General features: G+C 43.0%; 1 protein-coding gene across 5 annotated transcripts in view; it reads right to left on the minus strand.

Moving 5' to 3' along the window:
* The window catches only part of prrc2c (proline-rich coiled-coil 2C), a 38,705-nt gene extending 23,609 nt beyond the window's left edge, over positions 1-15,096 (minus strand). For 3 of the 5 annotated variants that reach the window (XM_084473002.1, XM_084473001.1, XM_084472999.1), the window contains exons 1-14: positions 14,727-15,096; positions 11,438-11,607; positions 7,375-7,549; positions 7,122-7,237; positions 6,737-6,862; positions 5,528-5,847; positions 5,365-5,417; positions 5,066-5,217; positions 4,786-4,873; positions 4,355-4,538; positions 3,494-4,238; positions 3,015-3,184; positions 632-878; positions 12-222 (exon numbers count right to left, since the gene is read on the minus strand). In XM_084473002.1, coding sequence (XP_084329128.1) covers positions 12-222; positions 632-878; positions 3,015-3,184; positions 3,494-4,238; positions 4,355-4,538; positions 4,786-4,873; positions 5,066-5,217; positions 5,365-5,417; positions 5,528-5,847; positions 6,737-6,862; positions 7,122-7,237; positions 7,375-7,549; positions 11,438-11,552 — 2,702 coding nt within the window. In that variant the 5' untranslated portion in view covers positions 11,553-11,607; positions 14,727-15,096. The remainder of the gene's footprint in view (positions 1-11; positions 223-631; positions 879-3,014; positions 3,185-3,493; positions 4,239-4,354; positions 4,539-4,785; positions 4,874-5,065; positions 5,218-5,364; positions 5,418-5,527; positions 5,848-6,736; positions 6,863-7,121; positions 7,238-7,374; positions 7,550-11,437; positions 11,608-14,726) is intronic. The other 2 variants (XM_084473003.1, XM_084473000.1) reach the window with 1 other exon arrangement.
* Positions 15,097-20,012: the final 4,916 nt, after the last annotated feature.

Raw genomic sequence — 20,012 nt, forward strand, 5'->3', positions numbered from 1 at the left:
GATCTTCCTACCTGGATTCCTTGCAATCTTCCCTTCCTTTAGAAGGTGTGACCGAGGGCAAGGGTTCAGACTGGGCGTAGGCATCAGGGCCCCACACCATACGTGGTTCCGAGGCCAGCCCGTGGTCTCGACTGGGCCGGGTCAGGTGGTCAAAGGAGTCTGAGCTGGAGCTGGAGTTGTCTCCTGGCTCCCTGCGCACAATCTGCTTGGGAGCCATTCTCCCTGCCAAGCCAGACACACAAAGAACATGGATGAGTGTAGGGTCTTCACAGCTACATCCTGACAGTGGGAACAGTGCTACACTCTACAGCTCATCAACCAAAGTGGCGCGTATTGCTACCTGGGTAGGGCTTCACGATGACAAAAGATAATTACAAATATTTTGCCAGATATTGAGATGGTTGATTGGAATTACCAGAAAAGCATTTCAGTCATAATATGTGGCACCTACGGTTAATAGAAAAACAATAATAAATCAATGTGCCAACTAAGTGACATAAGATTTTAATGTAACCTAGTGGAATAAACCTGATTTAATTTAGTTTTTAATATATATTTTCTGAATTATTTTATATATGAATTGTGACCTTGCGATTAATATTAATATGACGTTAACTGTGCAGCCCTATACCTGGGTGCATGTTGGGCTGCATGTCCATCGGTGGCCGTCCAGACATTATGCGGGGATCCATGTAAGACTGCATCATAAGCCAGCGGGGGTCAAATCCCATGGTGGCCAGGTGCTGATGGTGAGGACCCATGGGCTGGTATACGGAACGGTGCTGCTGCTGTGTGGGTGAAACCCCGGTCCCAGTGGCTGATGGGGACACAGACCCGCCACTCTGCTGCTGCTGCCATTGTTGCTGTTTCATCTGCTCCTGAAGAGAGATCCATTGGTATAAAATGAAGGGTTATCAATACTATGTCCTCCCTAAATATTATCCCATTGCTGTGGGATCCATTTTACCCTCTTGTTTATGCTGGGGGCCCTATTTATAAGGGGCCCTATTATGCTTTCCGTTTTTTCCTTCTCCTATTGTGCTTTACATATGTTTTTGGGTATGTAAATGGTTGGCAAGACTACAATACCACAAAGTTACCACAAGGGGGATTAAATGAATACCGCAAATCACAGTTACTGAGCTGGGCCCCGTTTCCCGATAACGACGGATCCATGCTTGTACGATCCATCGTACGATGGATCTCACGATGCATCGTTAATTTTAGGGGAGCGTTTCCCGAAACTCATCTTAACATGAACGCGCGTGCTCTGCTCTTACGACGTCGTAGGATTGTAGCTGTCTACTGACACGGTGCTGAAATGGGCTCCGTATGAGGGGGAGACGCAGGAATGTTGTTGGATTAAACTATTTTGTGGTAGCAAAAAAATATCTCCCCATCAAGGCCAACAGCAGAGTAGCCTACGAAAAGATGACTAATATGAATGCTACAAATATTAAAACACAATTGATTTGGTCTAGGCCGACATATGCTATATCAGTCCTAATCCCGAACGCACTATGCGTACATTGTTACACGGCATTTTCTCCCCTGAAATAATTCCATATTACAAAAATAAAAAATAGCATGTGTCTGTGTGACAACTAGGCCTATAGCATTTATTTAAATGTGCTGATTTCTGAAACATGCTTTGTGCCGCAAAGAGGGCAGACTTTCTGATTCCTGCATTCCGTTTCATTCATTCATTCATTCAGTGATTGACGCGCCGCTCACTCTAGAAACTTTGATGTCAACATTAAAAATGCAACGTTCCATTCATTCAAACGCAGAGGCATTGACACGGCTATTGCTGTTGCTGGTCTAGATCGATTCCTGCCCATATTGTTGGGCAGGGGTATGATGATGCGGGCAATGTAAGCGGGAATGGCACGCATCGATTCTCCACTCCACTAAGGTCAGGGATGTTCGTAACTGTCTAGACACGGTCCAAAAAATAGTGAACTTCATCACAGCCTCACCGACGCGCCTACAGTGCTTTATGGCAAACAATCACAACAAAAAACGCCTGCAGAAATTATCCGACACCCGCTGGTCTCAGCATGATTCATGTACAGTATGTCTTCTGTCATTGATCAATATGAGGACATTTTAACCACGATGGTTGAATTAAAATCAGAGGGAGACAGCAAGTGCCACTCGCAAGCGACCTCCCACACAAGCAACGGAATCATTTGATTTTATTATATGCCTTGTGATAGAGTTGCCTACATTTTGACTGCGCATGGATTTTTGGAATTTTAAATTGCTGCAATAAGTTATATTTGTGTTGACTTCTAACATGTCTCTGTCTTTGCTGTTTAAATCTAACAGTAGTCTACGAGTAATATATATGCGGGAACCACTGTTTTTGGGGTATTGCGAAATTGCGCCAGCTGGACATTCAGTGGTATTGGATGACGTGTTTTAATAAAACACATCCAATACACGGAATGTCCAGCTGGTGACTCCACTGAGGCTATAGTAACAATGCATCCTAGTGCTCTACGAGTACCCCTGTAGCCGTCGTTAGTTACGACGGTTTTAACAACGTCGTTACGTAACAATTCTTTCGGGAAACGGTCCGAAAATTCTGCCATGATCGTACGACGGTTTTGACGACGTTGTTAGGCTAACGATGCTTTCGGGAAACGGGGCCCTGCCTAGAAACGGCTTGTTGTGAATTCCATCGTGGCTTTCTTTTACTTCCGGTAAGAGGAGACGTAAGGTTGTTTGTTTACTGGGAGGCAATGGGAGAGCAATCAGTCAATCACAATCAGTCAGAAGAACAGTTTGATTTTACTACTCTCATCAAGTAAAGTTTTGGTTAACAATGGTTAACTATGGTTAACTATAATAATACATTTTATTTATAACGCACATTATATCAAACAAATGTGCAAACAAATGATCTCAAAGTTAGAAGGTGTTTTCTTCGTTGTGAAGGGACATCTTCCTTGTATACTTTGCCAAAGGCAGAGCCTTCACATAGCCATCTAACTGCCTCAGACACATACCTGCTGCCTGAGGAAGCGCGGAGGCAGAGATTTCTGGAACTGTTTGGAGTAGCCCGAGGTCAGTGGGGGTCGCATGCCAGTCCCATTCTCCCCCTCTAGCTCCAAGGGAGCGATGGAAACTTCTTCAGGGTTGGGAGGGTCCATACGGGGTAAGGAAAGATGGGGTTCATCTATAGGAAGAAGGATATACAATCACATAAGAGCCTATCCAGGCAAAAATGCTCAGTTTCATCACATTCATAGATGCCGCAGAGTTAGGATGCATCAAAAGTATAATTAATAATGTAAAAGTAAGTAAACTCTGTACATTAATAAACATTACATTATGACTAATACTCACAAAATTGTAACAGCTCCTATCGGACCACAAATGTTTTGTTTAACCTCAGATCAAGGATTGTGGCATGCAAGATCCCATTTGTCAAACAGTCTTTACCAGACCTGCCACATATCATACATGTATGTCCCGCTGGGCTCACCTCGACTGTCATCGATGTTGAAATAGTCTCTGATGGGCATGGACGTCCTGTCAGAGTGCCCCTTCTCAACCAGGGGGACATGGTCTGACAAGGAGCCATCGGCTCCACTTGGAGGGTCGGGAGCCACAACAACAGATCTCTGGACCGGAGGACTAGGCTGATGTGCCACGAAGTGAACCTCCTCCTCAACACTGGCCTCCGCTGCCTCCCTCTCCCGCATCTCCCTCTCCCGCTCGTCCCGGTCTCTCTCCACCCTCTCCCTCTCCAGGTCTCGCTCCACCCTCTCCCTCTCCAGCCGCTCCCTCTCCAGCCGTTCTCTATCCCTCTCCACCCTCTCCCTTTCTAGCGTCTCCTTGTCTGGTGGAGGAGCTTGCATCGTCGAGGGCGGGGATTGCGGTATCGACGGCGCTGCATTCAACACAGGAGGGGGAACCGCCAATGGGGGCGTTTTGTCAAGTGCAGCACCCGTTTCCTCGTCGGCGTGCTCTGGTGTGTTCTCGACTGCGGGTCGATGCTTCTCGTTGAGGCGCTTTAGTTTCTCAGCGCAGGCCGCCAGCCGCTGCTCATCCATTTGCCTCTCTTCCTCCTCCCGCCGGCGCCTGGCTCGCTCCACGGCCTCCGAGAGATCAGACTGCTTCTTGCGCTTTTGTCGCCAGGCCTCCGAGTCCTCCTCTCCAGATGCTGCAGTCGGTGGTTTGGCACCGCGAGAGACTCCGGCAGCTGCTGAACGACCAGCACTCTGGCCCTGAGAAGTTATAGATAAGGGACTTTTGTTTTCTTATCATTAGGTTTCTCTGAACTGAAACATGTTTAACCCAGTAGGGAGTATCTTTTAGGGTTTTCTCCTTTTTAAAGCCTCACCTTGTAGTCCTGTGGAATTGTACTTTTACTGTATTGCCCGTGGCTGCCAGGAGAGGGCGCTCTAGGGTCTACACCATCTGCCCGGGAGCCCTTGTTGCCAACATGGTCCTCCGAGCCTTCCTTCACTCCACCCCGGCCGTCTGATGGCCGGGGTCTCACTCTCTCCACTTTACCCATCCACTCCCTTAAAAACAGAATCATAAGAGGATTATTTTATAGCAGAAACGTACAGTTGTTCAGAACAAGTACAGTTTGGGCCTAATCAACGATATATAGAGCCCATAGCCATTTTGCAAGTATGCTGCAATACCACTTCATATATTGTATGAAACAATACATCAAACCTCATATACATTTAACATAATATCTGAGTACTTTACCGTCCTTCCTTGTACATTACACATCAAATTATATATCCATACAAGACTCACCAGGCATCTCCCTTTTCTTTAGCAGCTTGGTTTTCTTCATCATCACTGAAGTTGAGTTTCTCTGTATAGTCCACTTCCATTTGAGCTCCTGCACAACACAGGTAAATAGGAACATGAGAGCATGTACTCTCTTAAGTGTCGTCTCAACAAGCCATTACTCCAACATTTAAGTCAACCTTCTTAAAGTAAAAAAAAAAAGAATCAGCAATGGGGATATTGACAATATAAATAACACAGCAGGAAAGATACAGATGAACTTCTCCCTGCCATCAGTACGTACCAGCCCAGCCCTCGTCAGCGTCAGTGTCCAAGTTGTCCAGCTCCTTGAGTTCTGTGGCGCTGACGATGGATGGCCTGTCTGGATCCTGGAGCCACGCCTGAGGAGGGCCCTGCTGAGGAGGGCCCTGCTGAGGACGGCCAGGTCTTGGGGGCCTGCACACGTGGAGGACATGACCATTCAAATGGATATTCGCAATATTTGCCTTCCATTGGTTTCAAAACACATGCCGCATACAGAATGCGTTGCAAGTCTGTCTTAACATGTGAGTTGACTTGGATGCAGTTTGTGGGACAGTGTACCTGAAGCTCGCTTGGCCGGGGGCAAAGGGCATTCGAGGATACGCATGGAACATCTAAATATAGAAATAAAAAAACACAAACATTAGGTCAAACATAAACGGTCATGACACAAGTATCTGTGCGTACGAGAGAGAGTTCAGGAGGTGAAAGATTCTACACGTACATAAGGGGGCATCATACTCCTGAAAGGAGGCTGGAACTGCAGAGGTGCCCCCGAGGTAGGCTGCTGACCCCCATTGAGTTTGGCTTGAGGGGGACCAGTGGGGGGCAGCCTCTCCTTGCCCTCCCTCTTCTCCCTCTGAACATCACTGCCCAGAGTCCGGCCATCACTGGCCGGGGTCTGGCCCGGCTCGGCTTCCCCTGGGGGTGAGGCGGTGACTGGGGCTGGGCCCCCGCCCTCCTCCAGGGGACCGCCCTCCATCTCAGGGGGGCTGGGTGCAGCGTTCAGGTTCCTGCCCCCTCCTTCCCTCCAGCTGCCAACATCTAGGAGAACACAAGCAACAGACACATTGATTTGACCTGATTATTGACCTGGTTTGACCTGTATTACCTGATGATTTGACGGCCCGAAACCTATATAAAAATGTATAATAATAAATAATTAACATTTTTAATCGCGATTAATTGCATAGTATTGGTGAGTTAACTTAAATTATATTTTAAATCCATTCCAATTGAAGTTTAATGAGATTAGCAAATGGAATGACACATTAACATTCATATCAAATGTACTTAATAAGCAAAAACTAAACCAAGTGAACTTTTATTGGGAGTTTTACTGACTGGGAGTTTTATTGACTCACTCTGTGTGGGTTGAATATGAAACTTACGGAACACCACAGATTTGTAAACAGGCAGTTACTACAAGTGTAGTTAAATTTAAATAAGTAGCACCTCAGATTTGGGAATCGTAAACAAGCAGTAACTTACTGCAATTGTAATTCAATTTAAAGTAAGTGGAACTAAAAACAAAAATAAGAAAAAAGAACGAGTCAATTTTTATTAATCTAATTAAAATAAGATTGCTTTAACGCGTTATCGCGCTAATTTTAACAGCCCTAATAATAATAATAATCAATAAACCATTCATATCTTCCACATGCAGGTGAAACTAGCCAATATGGTGAATTATTTTTGATAAAATAGTCATTTTCCAAATTCTAGTTTTACTATATCGTTATATAAAAAGGTAACTATCTGAAATTGAATCCTATGGTACAAAAAGGTTTAGGACTTTGGACAGGTAGTGAAAGCAATTAACTGCTATATGAACAACGAATCTACATTTATTTAACCAATGTACAAATTATACATAGAAAATGAATATAAATAAAGTGTAAACGGTATAATATAGTAAGTGTGTGATGTGTACTTTGAGGTCTAAGGCTGGGTCCAGGTCCATAAGGCTCCTCCTCTTGTCCGTCTGCCTTTTCTATCTCTCCAGCTGCCTGCAGGCTGGGGAACTCCTGCTGAAACTGGCTGCTCACACGTGGGGCCCCTGCACAGGGACAAGGGAAAGACCCAGGGCTAAATTAGTAACAACATTAGTTTCCTCAATCCACCATCTAAAATATACTAATGGTAAATGTTTTGGGACGATTCCTATTTACAACCATCTTTGTTTCATGAACAATGGTGAAGGTGAACTTCTTCCTTCTTAAAATACCATGGTATTTTTAAAAAATGGTTATTTGGGAAATCCACACCAATATGATCATACTAATGATTAATAATCTACTAGTCCTGATTAGACTCACCGTCTGGCTGTGTTGGTGGCTTGCTGCTGGCCCAGGACCGGCTGGCTGCTATAGAGGGCTCCGGTGTTGGAGGAGGTGGGGGTTTGGGCTGTGGCGGCGGGGTCTCCTGCTGCCTGCTAACCACAGCGTTAGATTGTACAAGAGATGTTATAGTTCCATTGTTTAGTTCAACCACAATCAACCAACCAATGAATATAGAAATTAGCCTCTACCTTGAGTTCACTGAGAAAGCAATATAAATGATCTGGCTCACCTCTCCTCCCCTCCCTCAGGTCGTGATGCCCAACCGCTGCCGTCCTTAGGGACAATGTTGACGTTGGGGTCGTTGCCCTTGTTCTCCGCCTTCAAGCTGGGCAGATTGGCTGGAGGGGGCATCCGCCGGCTGACAGCAACTTTGCCCAAACTCTGGAGCCCATGTCTGGCAGCCACTGGAGAGAGGCAGAGGATAGCCGTTAAACAGGTAGTAGAGCAGTAAAAAGGTGTGGAAGACACCACAATAACGATGGCATTTTTGGATGCTTCATTATCAGGTTGGTTCATTTAGAATCCAAACTCATAGATAACCTTTGAGATGAAATGCTCTAGCCTGATATTGCCAGACTAAATGGAAATGCTTATTAGTCTGGAACCTTTCAGTTAATTTTCATAAAAGCAAGGGGGTGTGTTCAACAGACAAGACCAAAATTGCTCTGGACACAATAAGAGACCTGCAACCAATCAGATCAAGGAAACACGTGATACATCAGTAGTAGCTAGGGTTGCAAAGGGGCGGAAAATTTCCGGTTTCCATGGGAAGTTAAGCTGGGGAATTTTGGAAATATTCCATATTGGAAACTTTACATGGGAATAATGGGAATTAAGGGAATTTATGGAAATTAATGGGAATTTAGGGGAACTAACTTGTATCATATCCAAGCATAAATATAAACATAAGTCATAAGAAAACATCCATGCAAAATGATGCAATTAAAAAAGATATATTTCAACAGATTTATTTGTAAGTAGAACAGAACAAGTTATTATTAAAGTAAATTATTAGTAAATTATTTTATTGAACCATCATTTGTTTCATTGAAGAACATTAACATGAATGTTGAGTTAAATATTACTCATCCCCCCCAACCCCACTGATTCAAAAATGCCCACAAAGTCCCATTCAAAATGTTAAATGAAAAGATCCCCTCTCCCTCCAAAAAGTCCCATTAAACATGCAAATCTTCCTTCAAGCAATCCTCTGCATTTTTGCTTAACCCTTTCAGTCAATGGGCTCTTCCTGGGCCTCATCAACATCCAACAACATGTCCACTTCCTCAACATCCAACTCTGAGTCTTCCTCTTCAGTGTCACTTTCCAGCCTTGTTGAGGATGGCTCTGTGTCAGGCTCAAAGAGCCCTAGGTTTGCCCGAATGCCAACCAGTTTTTCCACTCTCACATTTGTGAGCCTGTTGCGAACCTGTGTGTTCCCAAACAGTGACCAGTTGCGCTCGGAGGCGGCTGATGATGGTGGGATTGGAGGATGATGGAGGCTACAGGTGCAAGGGCCTCAGATCCACAAAGTCCCTTCCACCAGGTGGCTGCAGATATGTGCTGGCATGACTGCCATATTCCATCCCCTTCCCAAAGGCCTTGCTTTGTTCGATACTTCACCTTTATCAAGACCCAGGTGGTCAGACATGGCTGTAATGACAGCGTAGGCACTGTTAACTTCTTCTCCAGAAAGTAAGCCCCTGTCATATTTTGGATCCAGCATGTATGCTGCTGCATGCACCGGCTTCATGCAGAACTCCCGCCGCTTTCCCAATGCCTTGACCACAGCAGTTTCCTCTGCTTTCAGTAGTAGGGAAGTGGGCAGGACCGTCTGTCTTTTTGCAGAACTCAAAGAAGAAATCCACGGGACATCCGATAAGATGGCACCATCACCCTCTATGGTGGGTGTCAATTTGAATGTGTTGCTGAGACTCTTTTCACGTCATGCTGGTTGTGGTATGGTATTGTATTGTCCTTTGTTTATATGTATTTATATGTATTTATTCACCATGGCTAGGTGCAACTGTAAACTGAATTGCCCATTGGGATCAATAAAGTTTTCTCTCTCTCTCTATCTTCGCTATTGCTGCTGCAATAGGTTTGAGGATTGTCAGACTGCTAGATACTCTTTCCCAGAACACATCATCTAACATTATCTTCTTTATGTCACTTTCAATCGCTGCAGTCTGGGATATGGCCATCTCTTGCAGAGACTCCTTTCTATCCAGAAGGCTGTCATACATGATGACAACACCACCCCATCGTGTGATTCTTGGGCGCTTCAGTGTAGTATTCTTGTTCTTCTGCTTTGACAGATTCGTAGCGGAAGCTACTAGTTTGCCCTTCACATATTTAACAACTTGTTTCGCTCTCTTGTTCAGGGTGTCCATTGTTTTCAGTGCCATTATATATTTTAGCAGAAGATTGAGTGTATGGGCAGCACAGCCAATAGTTATTTGAGGGAAGGTCTCCTCGACATGTGTCCAGGCAACCTTCATGTTGGCTGCATTGTCAGTGACCAGTACAAAAACCTTATCTGGTCCAAGGTCATTGATGATCACTTTCAGCTCATCAGCAATGTATTGGCCTGTGTGTCTGTTTTCCTTTGTGTCTACACTCTTGTAGAAAACAGGTTGAGGAGTGGTGACGATGTAGTTAATAATTCCTTGGCCCCGGATATTTGACCATCCATCAGAGATGACTGAAATACAGTCAGCTTTGTCAATGGTCTGCTTGACCTTTGTTTGAACTCTGCTGAACTCTTCACCCAGCAAATGAGTAGACAGTGCATGTCTGGTTGGGGGGGTGTATGCTGGTCGGAGAACATTAAAAAACCTCTTCCAGTACACATTGGATGGCAGCATCAGGGGTGAGCCAGTTGCATAGACTGCACAAGCGAAACACTCATCTGCATTTCTCTGGCTGGGTTCATCCATAAAATCAAAGAATCCTCTGATGCCAGAGGGACCAGGAGCTGATGAGAGGGTATCTGACTCTGATACAGCTGAAACAGATTCATTTCCCCCTGGAGTGGAACTCCTGTCTGCTGCATGTTTTGGGCCTTGAGGATTTTTTTGGCACTTCGCAATATGCTGCTGCATTTGTGGCATTCTTCACATATGTCTTATCACAATATTTACACATATATACAGACTTCCCTTGAACTGGTGTGAAATGTCTCCACACATCGGATAGCGCACGTGGCATTTTTCTGTAAAGTAAGACAAGAGCTTGTAAGAATACCATGAACTGATATATAAATAGTAAGGCTAGCTAAACAACTGGAATGATCTTTAAAACATCTTTCAGGAGAGAAACAGCATCACATTTGAGGTAGCTAGCATCTTTATAAGAGTGCCTCATAGATGGTAAATTAAGTTATGCTAGCTATGGCTTATTTAGCATCTAACTTATCAGCTAGCTATCTACTAGATGAATACATTTGTATGTGATATTTGCAATTTAAACATTACTAAATATATTTCCCCATAATATCATCAAAACTTACTTAACTTTGTGTAGTCCACAGGCTCAAATGTATGCCTTCAATAGTCTTGTGCTTTGGGCTCAAAAGTGTGGTCCAGTCTTCTGTAATCATCTGTATATGTGATGGAGGCATGCACAGTGCCTGTAGGGGGTGTGGTCTCAATAGCCATGCAGTAAGCAGTGTGCATGTGATTGAGGAATGGCATGGATATTCAAGTGTACTTGGATGGCATTTGTTTGTTTTAGTCAAGATTATGCTAAAATATACTTTCCAACTATATTTAAGTTCCCAATGAAGAGCCAACCTTCAATTTTGAAAATTCCCAGTTTATTCCCGTTTATTCCCATAAATTCCCATGGAAAGTTTCCATCTTTGAAAATTCCCGGAATTTCGCAACCCTAGTAGTAGCTTTCTTGGTTGTTTTTTTAAACTGCTTTACCGGCTCACCAACGGGACAATCCTGTTGGTGCCCAGTACAGTCATGTCCAACCTGCCCCATATTAGATAAATGGTTTTGATTTGCTGGAAATCTCTCTGAATGGAGGGAAAGAGGTATAGGCCAGAGAACATGGGCTTGCAGATTAATCAGGATCGCAGGCCACACATGCTCAGTTGAATAAACCCAAATTCCCCTTTGACAAGATATTTAGCCATTCATTGGTCATCCAAAAATTAGCTAAATAAATTGCCTATTAAAAACATGGTCACATAGGTCCAAGTTATTATGCTTATCTAAGCTGCTAAAAAAGAGCCAGGGCACAGCCATGGACATTGCACTAGTTAATATAAAATGGAACCTCACCTGCAGTTTTCTGGGTTTCCAGAGATTTGCCCTTGTAGGTGTTGAAGAGGCTAAGGGTTGCATACTTCGTCTTGCCATCCTTTGCCTTGGTGCTCTGCCCTGACTTCTCTGACATGTCGCTGGAAACTCATTGAGTCTGGTCCTCTGGCCTCACCCCCAGAACCAGCCTCCTGGTGAACCAGAGGAAGGAGTTAATTAGTACCCCCTAACAAGGAATGGACAACCACAACCAACACAAGTACCATCACATCGTTGACCAGGGTATCATCTTCTCGACCACAATGTCAAGTACAGTAACAGATGACATACAGCATGCTTGGAATGGAAACAAAAACGTTTGCAAAGTTACATTCCAGGCACCATGGGTCTTAAGGTAAGCATTTTACAACTGTTGACTTAATGTAACATGACCTACATTTTTGCTGACCTCAATATTACCAGTGTTTTAATTGGCGTTTTCCCTGACAGCACTATTTTTCTCACATGATAAACTTAACTGAAATTACAAAAGTGGAAGTTTCTTCTTCAAAGACCAGGTTACACATAGTAGAGCTCCTCAAAATGCAGTTTGACAGCAGCACACAATTATTAATTATGAATGAGCCCTGTGAGACTGGAGAGAATGCTGACCTGGTCTATGGCTCTATCCTCTTTACCACACGTCTTTGTTCATGCACCTCTCGTTTCCTTCGTCATTTTCTTGCTCATGATTCGGCATGAGTCATGTGACAGTGAGGCTGTGCTTTCTCAGGGCAAGCAAAAAAAAAGAAACGTCACCGTCACAAAGACTTCCCTCTAGACATGCGGCACGCTGTGTTGCCATGACTGCACTATGCAAGCCTGACAGTCAAATCTACCAATGGTCAGAAACTGACATTTCTGCACCACTAAAACTAAATGAAATAAAACAAGAAAATGACAAAGGAAACAAGAGACATGCATGAACAAAGACGTGTGGTAAAGAAGATATAGCCATAGACCAGGTCAGCAGTCTCTCTCCAGTCACACAGGGGTCATTCATAATTAATAATGTGTGCTGTCAAACTGAATTCTGAGGAGCTCTCCTATGGGTAACCTGGTCTCTGAAGAAGAAACCACTTGTGTAATGTCAGTTACCAGATTATCATGCAAGAAAAAAAAAGTATTCATTGATTAGGAAGTACATTCTTAACCATACATTCCAAACGTCCAACATATTACTGTGTATTCACCTGCATTTAATAAATGCAACATCTGTTTCCGATTCTCTGCAGTTTGAGGTCTGTTATATGAAACTAGGCAGAGCTACCAGTACCTCAATGCGGGCATAACAATCAGCATGCATTCTGAATTCAGTATCAATGAGACCATAAAGTAAAAAGGTATCACGTCCATAAAAAAAGCCAATAACTTTTGTCGCGTTTAAATACCCTTGCGCCCTCCCCCCAGCAAGACCCTGCTCTCCTCCTACAGCTACTTTTTCCATTGTATAGTCCCAAGAAGAACGATTCCTCACATTTTATTAAGTATGTTTGGGTATCCATTTTTACTGTGCAGTTTTAAGAAAGAACAACTCTGTCCTTTGATAAGTGACAGCAAATGAGGACCACGGTGCACAAACAATTTTTAACTTGTGATGCTAAAGTAGTGATGCTAAGTGCCAAATTAATTATGAATAATGAATAGATATGAAATATAGACGACTTAATAACTTCATATATTGATATATTAACCATATATTGATCCATCAGCCAAAAAAGGCAGGTGAATTTAAGCATCAGATTTCATGTCTTGAAGGAAGTTACATCTTATGGAGGAAGGAAGCAAAGATCAGCAACTGGGATTAAAGTTTACCGGACTACCAGAGACCTATAGCAAACGCCCTGCCCAAAACCCATAGAGTGCACATCAATTGTTCCAATTCACTTTAAATAACTGACCATTAATGGTCTGCAAATAGGAAATAAAAAAGGCAGAATTGGACCTCCCCCAGGGAATATTCGCCTGCAAGCAATACAATTAATCCACAATTTAGGCCAAACAATCTAGTTAGCTTAACCACAGTGGGCACAATGGATCCAAGTAATCAAAGTCTGTGTGGAGTGACAAGCAGAATTTGAGGCAAGTCACTACCACAGGAAGAGAATACTACACGAGACAAGAAATAAAGTGGGATACAATGGCCAGGGCTGAAATTTAGCCAAATGTGAAATAATATTGGTTGGTGAATTACATGAGGGGTTTTCTCAACCAAGAGCTCCCCTGCTTCCTGTTTTGGTCCAATGCAGACAAAGCAAGGTGGAAAGAGTATGAATGGCAGCCACTCTGCACCATTGAGGCTTGATCCTTCCTTGGCCATCAATACCATTTGGCTGGTCTCCCTTGGGAGAGAACACCAGTTTCGTTATCTCCCAGTCAAGATAGACACAAATGAGTGTGGTGTCAAATCTGTTCAATTAATTTGACACTTAAATGCTTAGTTTTAACCCCGTGTGTGAATTGACTGTCATGTAGAAGGAAAAGGAAAACACTGAAGCACATACAAGGAAGCCTGAGGCGTCTTAAAAGGCTCATCGTTTTTTGAATAACCTTAAGCCAAAACAAAGGGATTCATATATTTTCATGTTACCGTCTTCGAGAACATCTTTGTGATCACACAGCCTAGCAAATAAATACCAAACCAAATGCTTGAACACATGTATGTGCTTCCTCAACGCGTCCCCGAATCTGCAGATGGAGATGATGAATCTTTTACTCCCTCCCTGCCTAACTCGTGGGCCAGCACATGCCCTCTCTGCATTACGTGAAGTCCCATATATGAACCGAGCTTTGGTGAAACATCTTAATCTACGTTTCTTAATAAAACAGTACTACAATTAACCTAAACGGGACTGGCCCGATTCAGAGCAGTGTGCCGGCCGTCTCCGTGGGTGATCCTCGTAACTGTTTGGAAGGGTGGCTCACGAAACGAAATCGAAATAGCGGCCTCACCAGCCGAATCTCACCTGACTTAGCCCAAATAGCGTTTTCGCTGCCGCTGTGTCGCATGCAAAATATCACCAGCGAAATCTAGCCGCCAGCACATGTTTGATAGAAAATGTGCAACGCAATAGTGTAGCGCAAACAGGAAAAATACAGCCGTTTCGATTTACATTGGTCGCCATCAAATCCACATTGAGTGGGTTTGCTCTTATTCCACTGTGGGCTAGAAGCACGCTAAAGGGCTAACGAGTCATGAAAACCATCAGTCTGGACCACACATTCTAGTACAACCATACAAACGTTAGCCGTTACTGTCCAGTCAACGCACCTTCCACTGTCGGTGACTTCTTTGTCCTCGTGTCTATCGTATGACTTGAGTAGATTGGGGTTTTGGCTTGAGTTGCAGGGAACGGGTGGGTGTCTGGCCGGCGGATTACAAAAGCTGGCTAGCCAGCTAACCCTGTTCGGCTAAGGATGGTTAGCTAGTCGGCTCGTTGGCAAACACCGAGATGCTCTACACTTTGAACGGGCCCCGTAGTTGTTTATATACCTAGTTACGCTTTTCGTCCGTTTACGATTGTTCGGGTGCTAACGGGGTATTATAATGCGTCGTCCCGTGTTTCAATGTATCCCCGTTAACTCGTGCGAGACAGTTTCTCTCGTTGAGTGAGGGCCCGCTCGCGCCGCGGCCTGTAACACACTCAAAGATGGCAGGCGGTTGTTGCCAGTTTAGAGAATTTCACCCCCTTTCAATGGCTATCAAAGCGGTTCAGTGACACCTTTACAAGAACGTAGGCCAACATTGCAAATTGAAAGAATCTCCTGTGCTACACATTTATATTTTAATGTTTATTAAACATATATTATATTATAAATATGATACAATATAAAATACCTAAATTAACTCATCACTTCAAGTTGCACCATGTGCTAATTCCATTATTTAATTTGGATGAACATTATGTATATTGAATACATAATTGAATGTGCATCACGCATAGACCTACATACAACAGCATGCTCTATGACACATTATTTTATCCTTGGTTGACAATGTTTGTTTCACAAAGAAAATTTAAAAAAAATAGAAAATGTTCAAAAGAAAGTAGATGGTGATTTATTCTTGATATACTCATGAACTATCGAGTATATAGTGATGTCTAATGTTGGTTATGCTGAGATAGCCAAACATGTTAAATGATAACTTAAAGAACTGTTATTAAAAAACGTTCCACCAATCTATGTTTTTGTTAAATGTATGCTGTATGGAGATAGGTCCCTTGTGTGTGTACTATTATTACGCGCCATTACCGCAATAAATAGCCTCATTGGTAACATGAAAGCTAGTTATATTTTCTATAGTTGTAGCTCAGACTGAAAAAGACTCATTTTCAAAACCTGGCAACTTGACTGTTAAGGAGTGAAGCGTGGACCATTCGTTTTCCGGGGTCCTCAAGTCCGTGCAGTCCGGCGGGTTATTTGATGTCTATGGGTTATTTGATGTCACAGCTAGTATACTTTCAATATTTTTGCTAGGTCGTCATATTATGTAAATTATATTAGATAGTTCTATATTGGTTACCAAATTTGTTCTTATTCAAGATTTAAGTTTAAACCGCACAAACTCTGCATTTTGGTGTGCCTAGTTGTGTCAAATATGCCAGTGATACGATTATATAGGTCTAGGTAATGCCGCGTTTCCACGGGCAGGTGCGCTTCGGCCCAGCACGCATTGATTGGCCCAGTGAAGGTGCGGTTTGGCCCATCTCGGTTACGGCTCGCGTTTCCACTGCCGACCTTATGGTAGGTAGTGATGGGTTGTTTGAGAACGAATCAGTTCGAATGAACGACTCTTTAACAAGAACGAACCAACCAGATTCCCCGTTTCAGTTCGTCTAGTACTCTAGTTCGTTCTCCGATACTCTACTCCCAGCTCCACCCACTAGTCGCTGACACTGACTCGCGAGTCGCTGTTCGTTCACTGACTGTGTTTAGTGGTGACGGGCGTAATTTGCGGGGGGTTAGGGGGGTCATGACCCCCAAAAAAATCAGATCCAGCTAATATAACCCCCCCCCCCCCCCCCAATATCATCACACATAATTCAGATTAACAAAAATATGAAATATTCTGAATGAATAACTTGTTTGTTTTCTTTATTAATTTCATTTGCCAGCAAGATGGTATCAGTACCGCCCCCCCCACCCTGCCCGCCCACCGACTACTTGGTATTACCCAACGCGCTTTCTCTACCGAAACCGAACTATTTTGCGCAGTCACTGGGATGAATAGTTGGAGAAAGCTGACAGGTTCATGCTTATTGAATGTGGAGATGAAAAGGACACTGAAAGGCAGCCAGACAACAATTTTTCATTGTTGGACGACACCAGCCAAAAAGACCAAAAATCCTGACGAAAAGGAGGTAAATACCCCTATTGTTAAGTTAGCTGATGATTTGTTGACTGGAGTTGGCTGGCTAGATGTTCGTTTGACAGTGTCTATGAGGTAAAGCCAGAGGTTGTCAGGGATGTACTGTGTAGAACCAATGTCACTGAATTGTAACTTAAGTTGCTGTTTGCTCCAATACAGTCACACGTTTTGGGGGGCATTATCTGTGATGCAATTGATTAATCTTTAAGTTCTTGCGTTTTTTTCATAAGATAGTGAACACACACAAAATCAATGAAGTGGAAGCTGCCACTGCTGGCTAGTGCTTAAACACTGAATTTAACTACGTGTTAACTAACTGCGTGTTCCCGACAGCGACCGTTCATGTGCCCTGCATTGGGAATCTAAAAGTTATTCACAGCAGGGTTTTTTTATCCGATAAAAAACAGTCAGAACTAAACAGAAATTAGTAGGATCAGTTTCAAGTTTGCACACCCTTATTTCCTTGTAGCATATCACATTACTATCCTTTTGGTTTTATTTATGAGAAGCACATTGTATTGCCACTGTATGGAAGGCTACACCTGCCCTTATCTAGAGCTGGTTTACCAGTACACAACATTTAAAACTGAGCAAAGTCGATGCCAACAGACGGTTACAATGTCAATCAATAGTAATGTGTGTAATATGTGATATGATGGTTGATTCTTTTATAATGAGTAAAATGTTCATATCCCACCATGTTCATGCATGTCACTAGTAAACCATATGTCACCAACTGGGCAACTCTGTTATCAAAATTCGTCATGAGGTGTCGTTCACGAGAACTTTCCGACGTCGCGAAAATGTTTTCCCCATAATTCCCAGCGATGTGAACGCACCATTAAGCTGGATGGCGATAGCCACGGCAGCTACGTAAGCATTGTGACCTCATAGCAGAAGAAAAAGAAGAACGCTACACAATGAACAAAGAGCAACAATGTAGGACGTCAAACTTTTGCGCAACATTTTCTTCAATAAACAAAGCTTTCGCCATTGCGGGTACTATGTTTGTTTGTTATGTTTGTTTGTTGAGGCGTGTTTCAGATCGTCTGCATTTGAGTGTATCCATGCACAAGACTTGAGAACATCCACTGGAACTAGTCAGAAACACTTCAACTTCCCACCACATCAAGTCGGACACAGGTGCACTTCTCGTAGTTTCAACTAAATAGTTTGGGATAGGGCATGCCTCTTTGAAAGGAGTTATGTCATTTCTCACATGGGAAATTCCACATGGTAATTCCAACCAACTAGGACAACGTTTTGATATGTTGAGGGGAGTGTCTTATGTCTGCATTTATTTGAGACCATATGCACAGAAAAGCAGACAGAGAGAGTTCCCGTGAGTTTTTAAAGCTGTGTGATATGTCGCATATCACCAGCATTTCTGATGCTTTTATCCCAGAATGCATTATGTTATGCGAGGCAACGCAACGGATGCTTGATCCTAAACACGCCCTGTCCCATGGAAGTGACAATTCTGTGGACCAATCAATGTGGACGGCGTGTGTAGCTCGAACTTATTAGCACCCTTTCAGACGTCAGTACCCCAACAGACGAGTACTGTGAGATGAGTACTGCTCATCACGGCTCAGTCCGGACCCCGCCCACTTTTGGCGGTGGAAATGCGAACTGTGCCGCACCTTTGCATACTGAACCGACCTGCACCCACTGGTGGAAATGCACCATAACACTTCAGAGAGAGAAATAACAAGTTTATAATAATGATAAATATACTGTATTTACTCATACCTCTCTGAATAAAGGTATATAGCTTAATATTGGGAGAAAGTAGCCTAATAAATATATATGAATAAGCTATTTTCGGTGTGCAGCACTCCCGGACTCAGGTGGTCCGCCATGCTCCTTAATTAAGACCCCATCTATTATTATTATATTATATATTCCACATGGAGCTAGAGAGCAAACTTCTAGAAGATACGCAATGTTTCATCATTCTTGTATGCTTACATAAGTGTCTTCCAAAAAACTTACGGCTGGTGAAAACAGATGAAGGGGATGATTCAAGTCCCACAAAAGAGAGAGGAGATGCAAAGGCTTGTCATGTCCAAACTTTCAATGCAATATTGACACAAAGCTGCCCTCAAAGGATGCTATCATGAAAAACAGCCACAACAAGAATGAAATCATCAGAGTTCTCTGTGAATACCTCTCAGCTGAAAATCTGCACACGATTGGCGAAATGCAGAGCACAGTAGACCATGAAGAGGCTGATGTAAGCACCATTACATATGTCAAGCAATTGATTGCACAGGATTATTCTAAAATAGTGGTACGATGTGATGACCCAGATGTCTTCCCTCTGTTGTTGTACTTTTACTGGACGTGGAAGCCAGAAGGAGTGGCTGAAGATGAAGATGAAGAAAAGTGATTTGGCAACATATTGAGTGCTTCAGCAGAGAATCTTCACTCAAGATTTACTCGGAATGCATGCCGTCACTGGTTGTGACACAGTATCTTACCCCTTCAGGGGCGGTAAATGTGCTGCACTGTCTTTGTTAAAAAAACGTGACCTTATCACTTACTTTGTGATCAATCAGTCAATATGACAGCCCTAAACACAGTATGCAGGAAGTTTTTCTGTTTTCTCTATGGGGCAAATGCTTCCTCAATGAACACACTACCGTACAATATCTTCACGTCCCACAAAAGCACACCAAGATTACAAGCTCTGACTGAAGAAGCCTTTGTACCCCATGTTCTCAGACCTCACTTGCAATTGATGATATGGAAGGCTGGAAAGGCTGACACATCTGTAAGTCCTCGGGTGAACATTAATTAAATGAAATGAAAATCTTCACACTAAATCAATCAGCTTGATTCATGTTTCACATGAGAGGATGAGAGTGATGATGAAATGTAGATGTACTTTGGTCAAATTTAACTCTCATTGTTATTTCTTAATTACTGAGATAGTAATAAAAACATTTATTTATAATGGTTCAATGGTAGTTAAAAATATGCAAGTTCTTATGACTTTGTAGTCTCAACTTTAAGTGTAAATTAGAATATGTTGAATAAAGTATCACAGCCATTTGTAATCCACTTTGACCTTCAAAACCTCAAGGTCAAATATTTTTTTCAATAAATGTATTATAAATAACAAAGTAGTGTCTTGTTTATTTCTTTTTAATTTTGTTTTATAACATTCTGTTCACTTTTTTA

The sequence above is a fragment of the Micromesistius poutassou genome, assembly GCF_964030765.1.
Source record: "Micromesistius poutassou genome assembly, chromosome: 9".
Taxonomy (NCBI): domain Eukaryota; kingdom Metazoa; phylum Chordata; class Actinopteri; order Gadiformes; family Gadidae; genus Micromesistius; species Micromesistius poutassou.